The 8,933-nt window shown below is 35.5% G+C and overlaps 1 protein-coding gene across 2 annotated transcripts in view; it reads right to left on the minus strand.

Annotated features, from left to right (window-relative positions):
* Nucleotides 1-1,172: 1,172 nt before the first annotated feature.
* Nucleotides 1,173-8,933, minus strand: part of LOC112024210 (putative clathrin assembly protein At2g01600) — a 10,314-nt gene continuing 2,553 nt past the window's right edge. Inside the window, exons 4-15 of one of the 2 annotated variants that reach the window (XM_024056857.2) lie at nt 6,940-7,078; nt 6,658-6,785; nt 4,728-4,823; nt 4,547-4,597; nt 3,817-3,882; nt 3,604-3,669; nt 3,362-3,442; nt 3,178-3,258; nt 2,780-2,956; nt 2,590-2,671; nt 2,368-2,489; nt 1,173-1,764 (exon numbers count right to left, since the gene is read on the minus strand). In XM_024056857.2, coding sequence (XP_023912625.1) covers nt 1,384-1,764; nt 2,368-2,489; nt 2,590-2,671; nt 2,780-2,956; nt 3,178-3,258; nt 3,362-3,442; nt 3,604-3,669; nt 3,817-3,882; nt 4,547-4,597; nt 4,728-4,823; nt 6,658-6,785; nt 6,940-7,078 — 1,470 coding nt within the window. In that variant the 3' untranslated portion in view covers nt 1,173-1,383. The remainder of the gene's footprint in view (nt 1,765-2,367; nt 2,490-2,589; nt 2,672-2,779; nt 2,957-3,177; nt 3,259-3,361; nt 3,443-3,603; nt 3,670-3,816; nt 3,883-4,546; nt 4,598-4,727; nt 4,824-6,657; nt 6,786-6,939; nt 7,079-8,933) is intronic. The other variant, XM_024056858.2, reaches the window with a different exon arrangement.

Raw genomic sequence — 8,933 nt, forward strand, 5'->3', positions numbered from 1 at the left:
ACAATTTTTATCATGACGCTAGTATGTGCAACTATGAGTAGTAGAGAAAAAATTATGGGTCTATATGAGTAATGGTTCACCGATCATACTTGTACATATCATTAAGTTGTGGTCAAAATTATGGCAAATGATATTGTCATAAAAGAATTTACTCTTGGATTTAACATGAGATGAATGTTGTAACCAAAGAGAAACCAAAGCAACAATAAGTTCTGTTCAAGTATGTTTCCTCATTTCAAGGTGAAGAATAATATTAAAACTTATTCAACACCAATTGGTTTTGTATATTACATGCTTAAGGAAAAGTGCGTAATGATTTTCGTGTGATCAACATCACTACCAAAGATGAACTTGCCTCATTGTAAATATAAATATGTTCAAAAGAACATTAGTTACCTAACCAAAACCAAAAAGCCAAAAGTTAGCAGACGATTACAAATTAAAGCTATATGGTCCGTGCTTAATACTAAATTACTAATTATTAAGATTTTGGGGAACAACATATCACGAGATTCTCTAGTAAGTGCTTTTGTACATTCAAACTAGGCCCCCTTTTTTTTTTTTTTTTTTTAAATTGAAATTCTTTTAGTTCTGCTTTTTTAATTTTAGCAATTGATTGAGCAAGGACCAAGGCAGTTTGTTTATGGGATCCACATCCACTTGTCCCCTGATCATCACAAAAGGTAGATTTTTTTTCTTGATCAATTGGCACGTCTATAGCTTTCTGAAAAGCATTAAATCAAACATTGCATAGATATCTTACACAGGCCACAACATTAGCAAAGAACGAATTTGCTTTATCTTTTGCCATGCTCGTAATAATAAGGCTACATTCTTACCAAAATGAATCTTAATATTTTGTAGAATTCCTTGCCCAGATGATCCTAATCATTCATTGGAATAACCATTTTGTCTTCTTGGATAGATATGAATGGTTTAGATTATTATAATTAAAATGAATGACCAAAGCAATTCGGATATAATTGATACCCTAAAAAAATACCATACAATCATCCAAAACTGACATTTTGTGGTGAAACATCGCAAACCGACCAAGCATAAATGAATACAATCCAACCTTACCTGGTAGTAAGGTCAAAGAAGTAATGCAGTTCATGAATATCTCTATTTTTTACTCCCGTGAAAAGTAGACAATTAATATATTTTCAAAATTACGCCAAAAAATCTCAAATCATATAAACTAATTATTTGATATGTGCTATTCACTCGCTGACTTTTACAACCCAAACATACCTTCATATGCCAAAACCCTCTCTTCCTGTGGATCAAACGTCCCTAACCCAGACTGCTTCACTCATTTCCAAATACAAACCCAATTTCAATTTACTAAATTACATTTTTTGGATGTTCAAACATTTGCCTTTACAGCAGGCCTGTGCTTCCAAATGGATTATTAGTTTGTGGGTGAGCAACGGGGTTTGCAGGAAATGCACCAAATGCTGTATCACCGAAAGGATTTGTCGGGGCCATCATATGTTGTTGTGGCTGCTGCTGGAAGCTAGGTTGGTATGGACCGGTAGGTTGGTATGGACCTGTAGGTTGGTAAGGACCGAAGGGGTTCGCCTGCTGTTGAGCCATTCCTGGCATCTGAGCAGGTGGTGCAACAACACCACTTGATAAAGCAAATGGGTCATGTACCTCAAATGGATTTGGGGCTGGTGCTCCATAAACAGGCTGCTGTGCAGCTCTATATGCCCCTTCGTCATACAAACTGTTAAGAGTGAGCGAGTCCAATCCACCAGCCTGACATTCATTGGCAGAAATAAGACAGTTAAAGCCGTTCTGGAAGAGGCATATACATCACCCCATGATTTCGATCACATTCCTAACTTCTTAGGCAAAAATCATACATTAATGCAAATTATATGTCACAATAAAACTGAAACCAAAACCAATAGAACTTACTGCAAGAAATTTGGGTTTAGACATAAAATTGAAGCATAATCAACCAGCAATTAAGATTATTTTACCATCAGTTGCTTCAAAGGCAACTTATTGTTGAAAATGCATTCTCAAACAAGCGAGTCTCATTAAAAGGCTGCTTCTTCAAAATTTGGGAACATTTATAAGAGGACTATCAAGACAGCACATTTGGCAAAATATATAAAGCTGGACTGGATAATGAGTAATGAGTCTCTCTCTTTAATATATGTGCCAGTGACTCTAACTGAAAAGCAGACACATTTTGGCCAACAATGTCATTATATGCATGGCTATACTCCTATAACTTGTAATAAACCAGTGAAGGAAAACCATTGCTTCAGCACCTTTATATTAAAATGACCAGAAAAATAAAAAAAGAATATACATGCAGAACAAAGAGGAGGGAATACAATTAGGGCCTACCAGTTGTCTGTCATTAACTGATGAAATGTTGCTACTGGGAGTGGTTACCAGGGCAAGTTCCCATCCAGTAGGATCAAAATCTTTTGCTTGTACACCGTTAGACTGAAATGTTGGGGCAGCACCTGCAATATGAGAGGCAATGCCTGATAGGTAAACAAGAGGCCATGCAAAATTGCTTAAGTAGCAGTATTGGAAAGCAACAAAAAAGTGACACGATGTTACCAGGTTCTGATGGAACTATGGCTAGAGCCAAAGCATTTCTGTCTTCAATTGCAGATGCATCGGCAGCACTATAATCCAATCCCTGAATTCACCAGAAAAGAGGGGGAGTGGCATTAAGAGACAAGAAACTGAATAAAAACTTTGCAAAAACATAAACCTAGCTACTGAAACACAAAACCTAAAGATTTACCAGCAAATCTCCAGTCTCCAGGTTGTTTTGAGGAGGAGGAGGAGGAGGAGTAGGAGGAGTAGGAGTAATCTCGTCATTAGATACAGCAGCATTATCTGAAGCTGGTGGCTCCAGTTCATCACTGGATATTTTTGTCTCTTCAGAAGGGCCTTCTTCTGGTCTGTATGTCAATTGAAGCTGTTCATATTGAACACATAGGAGTTCAGTAGCACGTATCTTCTAAAAGCAATGCTCCATCTCAAGGTTTATAATGTCAATAAAACACTAAAAGGATCCATAGGGAACAAAACAGAGAGTGGTACTACATAAAAATTAAATAAATGACAAATAACATAAACTGGAATTGATTTTAGAGCAATGGATACTTATTGTGCTCATTACAAAATACATTCACTCACCAATGGCTCGGTTGGAACATTAACCACTCGGGGTGCCTCTCTTATATACTCTTCCATGGTCGTAAGGAAGGATTGTGGAGGCTGGAAAAGGTAAACATAAGTAGTTAGTTGTTATAAATTGATATGACTGAAATGAATAACCTAAAATTAACTAAAACACTAAACCACAGTAATAGCATCATACCTCCCTAAGAACAGGAAATTGGAAGTTCCTAGCAAGTTCCAATCCTTTGCAAACATCATAAAAGTCAGAAAGGCTCCCAGCCTGCAGCAAAACCAAGGTTTGATAAGAGAAACACCATAAAGCTGAACTGGTAGATCCTATACCTTCCATGATTAATAAAAGTATAGGAAAAATATATACCATAAAGCACAAAAAAGCTATCAAAAAAGAATATTAAACTTGGAATCAATGTAAAATATCACCTGCTGGCCAGCTCGTTTATAGATATCAAGGGCTTTGACAGCTTCATGTTTCGGCATCTCAAAAAACTGCAATGACATCAGATTATTTAGAGCTAGGTTTTGTTAGTGAGTGAGATGGTTTGGGCCCCTTTGGTCCTTTATACTTTTTTTGCTAATCAATAAAATCTTTTTATTCAGCATAATATATACATATTATATGATCAACAAGTTTACCTTATCAACAAGATTGATGATCCCATCATTTATAGCGCAGTAAATTTTAAAACTCTCTTTCAGTACCTGAAAAGTGTAGATATCAACAAGGACAAAAACAAATAAGCACTTAATAATATGGGTTTTCCCTTTTTCTTTATCAAGGGAAAGAAATGGGGAGGGGGGCAATGGTAGGCTTGCTAAGATAAGTTTTTGACAAAGTCGCACATGTTCTACGTGTTCTTTGAGAAAGTAGGGCACGGGACAGGAAATGGAAAAATAGGTATCAAATTTGTTTCCTTAAGTTAATACCAATTTCTCACACAGATGCTCCTCACTCCCACAAAACATACAAAAAGCCAACAGAGATAGAGACAGACAGAAAGGGGGGATGCATTAAGTATCTTAACATGTAATAAAAAGGTTCAAAAGAACTACTAAATCATTTTTATGAATGTAGAATGAACTACAATTCAAGACCCGGTAAACCATTATTTCTGATCATGCATAATATCATTCAGTGGACTCTTCAAGATGAAATGGCATTCAAATCTTTGTCAATAAGCTCCATGTTTCTATAGTCATTTTGTATAATTTAAAGACACTGTAAAAGGGAATTCATTTAATAGCTGAAAATAATTTAACCCTTCCATTATATGAAATATTATTAAAAATAAAGGAAATTCTTGTAAATTCAGAAACACAAGTCAAACAAAGAATAACCTACAGCAAAAAGAAGCACCACACATACCAGAGCCAGGGCATATTGTATAACATAATTACCAACAGCTGCTCCTTCTGGCTGTAACAGCAGACAAAAACTTAAACGATTATCCCCAAATTATTGATATGATATTGATAATTAAGAAAAATCCAAAACAAAAGTTCACTAAAAAAATGAAAACAGAAGATCAAAAAGTCACAAAAAGTACCCTGCAACCAAAAAGACGATAGAGCAGCTGCTGCAAAGATGGTAATTGCTCCAACAGTTCTTCACTGTCCAAATCCCTGGTTCTGCTGTATCCCTGCTGGTGAAAGAAGAATGAGAAAGACAAGGAGAGAAAAGGATGAATCTTTAGTAATGAAAACTTATCACACCCACACATTTCGTGAAAGTATATCAAGCTTGTTCAATATCAATTGTGATATTGACATCCAATAAAAGCGTCCATATCAACAACAACAAAAAGTTCTTATACAAATTTGAACAAGAACAATTTCAGATATGTCATAAACGGTTGATAGACAACACATTCATCGATTTTGCCAAATACAACTCCCCAGCAACAAGGGACCTACAGTCTACAAAGAATCTTGAGTTTGTTCAAATGATACCATCCATGGTCACCAATAGTTTTGAAAATATAAGAGAAAAAGAAAATAAATAATAAAAAGTGACAGCAGAAATGATTTCTCTGTAAGAATTGTAACTGTTTGTAAATTATGGTTTAAAAGATAACACAAATGCATCTTTAAAATTAATTTTTTTATTAAAAAAAAAGAAAAAGAAAAGGAAATGAAATATACACTAATTATATCACTTCTGATATGCATCCAAAGGTATAGATTATAGCTATGTCAACTGAACACATAGAAAAATACATATACAAAGCAACTGTTTTACAGTGTTGAAACAAGTAATGGTACAATGAGCCAAACTGAGTTGAAAATTAACTGCCCGAGTTTGGATTGGTTTGTAGTAAAGGCTCAAGCTCAACCCAAGCCTTAAGATGGCTAGTGAAAATATTCCGGTAATATGAATCACTAAACTTCACTTCTTTCTTTATAATATATGCACCTTTAGCTTAAGCTACACAAACTACTGGCTACAAACCTGAACAAGGTGCCCCAATGAGAATCCCACTTGTTTTAAGTTCAGATTATTTTATCTGAAAGATTTATAATTAAAAAATTACCAAATATATAACTCCAAAGAGAGAAGAGAAGGCAGAGGAGGCAATAGGATGTTTCCTACATTTTTTTAATAAGTAATGCAAAATTTCATTAAAGTAAAACACTATTCTCTTAAGACAAAAATAAATAAATAAATATTACAAGGGCCGAGAAATTAATGGAAGAGAAATAAGTCTTCTAAGAAGTCCATGAAAGAAAAGGTAAATAAGTCTTCTAAAAAGTCCATGTTGTGCAAGAAACAAATTTTTTTTTTTTTTTGGGTAAGTGTGCAAGAAACAAATTTTCGACAGTGGTAGATGGCCTTTTATTGAAGGTGTCGTCAATTTTGCTTCCAAAATAAAGGAACCATATCATTGAACCTTAAAACAAATTGACACCACACAAATAAAAAAGAATCAGAGGATTTAAATCCCACAAAATAATTTATAAGACTTAAGAAGTCAATATAAGTACTTTTCCATTCAAACATTTCAAAGCTTAACACTTTTTTGTCTTTTGGTCTAGTGGCCCTGAGGGAGGGGAGAGGATTGTCAATCCAATAACCTCCCCTTAATGAGGCGGCGTATAGAGCTGGAGATGATGTAGTTTAAGCAGCTTATACGACCAAGAAGACCAAACCAGAAGTACTACGAGGCTTGTTAGGAAATATATCGGCCACCAACAAATGGCATTTTCCAAAAAGAAATGAGCATATTATCTTAGAAAATATCATTAAATCCTAATAAGTCAAAGGCCATTCAAATAAACTGAGCAATGATCTAGAGGTACTGACTAGAAAAGAAACTAATTAAGGAGTTAAAACCATGCAAACCCAAAATCAGATTTTTAACTTTATTTGCTTACTGTCCCTCACTCTTTCAAGGCAAGGAGTGTAATTAGTATTAAAATCTATCCCAGTAAATTCCCCCATCTTAGTAAAAAGGAATACTTATTGATTTTGTAAAATACCTTCTCCGGTCCTTGGGAAGGTCTTGGTAGACGTTCGGCTTCAATATCATACTTAAGCATCCTAAAACATTCAAGTCGCTCCTCCAAAAACAGCGCATAAGTACGTACCCAGCCAGAGCAATCCCAAGCTGAAGAAAAAGATAAAAGGAATATTAAAAATTCAGAAGTACTGAAATCTCATTGCATAAAGAACTAAAACAATGATAGTTCAAGCACATCAGTTAGAGCCAGTATTAACTACCAAAAGAGAAGGAATGAAAGAGATATGGGTGTAGAACTAACCAATTGGACTTGAATCATCCTTGAAATTAGAAAGCTGGAGAATGCGCCCTCTCTGTGAAAAATTCAGAAGTTCTTCTCTGAAAGTAGGATCGCCCTCCCTCAATAACCTATGGATGACTATCAGTGTTTTTAATGCCACCTAATAAACAAGAAGAAATGGAAGAAATATAAGAAACTCTATCCATAGGAAAATAATGAGCTAGATACTGAGAAAATTAAGTCACCAAATATAACTTATTGAAAATATAATCTTAGATTTGCAGTGCTGTGTTAAAATATTTGAAATACTCAAAAATTTTAGAGAAAGGACACTAGAAGACACGAAATGCGCACCACAAAAAGCCATGAAATAGATATTTTACACCATAAAAGAGTCCAAGATCCATATCAAATGCATGGCCAACAAAGGAAACCCTTTGTATAATAATTATATAGTGGGGCCAAAGAACCATTTGCAACTTCTAATGAGTATATCCTTCATTAAAACATAAATAAGAGAATGACTCCATGACTCACTAGAAAACATATTATGCCATAAACCATAAGTCCACCAGTTTTCAGTATTCTGCAGGGTATCCCTCATAACACCGAAGTTGGACATAAAGGAGGAGAATGCATCCCTATCTCTGGAGGAGTGCCAGGAGAGGTATGAGTTAACATCTGAGGCCAAGAAGCTGGCACACTTTGAGGAAGTTAGTTGGCAACAGAATCAAGAGCTTTATGGTTGAAGGAAGGAGAAAACAGTAAGAGGTTTTTTCATCATTTGACTAACTCACAAAAGGGCTAATTATATAGACAATGTAGAAGTGGATGGGAATCTACAGACAAAGGATAGAGGGGTGGAGGTAAAGATGGTTTCTCTATCAACCATTGATGGAAAAACCTATAGGTAAATGGATACCATTAGATCAATAGAAGATTGGGGGGGGGGGGGGGGGGGGGAGGGGGGGGTGTTAAGGCCTTACGTCATATGGATGGTGACAAAGCTTCTAGGACCAGAGGTATTTAATATGGCTTTCTTCAAACATTACTAGGTATTCTAGAGAATTATATGATGTGGGTGTTTCACAAATTTTATTGCAGATTTAAAAATTCATAGGGTGCATCTTTTATTACTTTGATCCTCCAAAAGGAGTAGGGTTGTGAAAAAAATCAAAGACTATCTCCATATCAGCTAGGGATCATGTATAAATTGGATCTCTAAAGTGTTGGCAAATAGACCGAAGAATTTAGTTGGGAATCTTGTGTACGACTCAGAAAATGCATTCATGGGAGGTAGACAAATTATTCACTCAGTTCTTATCGTCCATGAAGTTTTGGATAGAAGCCAGGTTGAGGAGCAAAGTTCCTAGAGTAATTTGCAAACCAGACAGTGAAAGGCATACAACCATGTTAATTGGGACTCTGTGTGTGTGTGTGTGTGTGTGCTGGAGAGATTTAGCATGAAATGGAAGAAATGGATCCATTTTTGTATTTCAATGATTTAGTTTTCCATTTTTATTAATGGTAGCCCAATTGGTTTCTTTAGCAGCCTAGAGGATTGAGACAAGATGATCCTTTATTGACACTTCTTTTTATTTGCTATGGAGATTTTAATCAGAGTAATTCAAAGGGATGTGGAGGGAGGCTATTTATCTAGGTTTAACATGGGAGAAAGAAATAGGGTTGTTGACTACCCTATTATATTTTTTGTGAGTAAATTCCACATCTTTTTGTATACCTATATTATGTTCTTCAGTGTTTTGAAGCAGTTTCAGAGTTTCAGAGTTGAGGGTAAATCTGGGCAAAAGTGAAACAGAATTAGTTGGGGAGGTACAGAAAATAAGGGAGTTATTGGCTGTGTTGGGTTGTAAGGGGGTAAATGCCCACAACTTACTTGGGTTTGCCTCTGGGATCCCTATCTAAGGCTCAAGGGGCATGGTATAACATTATTGAAAAAGTAGAACCAAATTTTGTGGGTTTGAAAAAGATGTATCTATCAAATGGTGAAGATA

This window comes from Quercus suber, unplaced genomic scaffold (genome assembly GCF_002906115.3).
Source record: "Quercus suber isolate HL8 unplaced genomic scaffold, Cork oak 2.0 scaffold_254, whole genome shotgun sequence".
Classification (NCBI taxonomy): Eukaryota; Viridiplantae; Streptophyta; class Magnoliopsida; order Fagales; family Fagaceae; genus Quercus; species Quercus suber.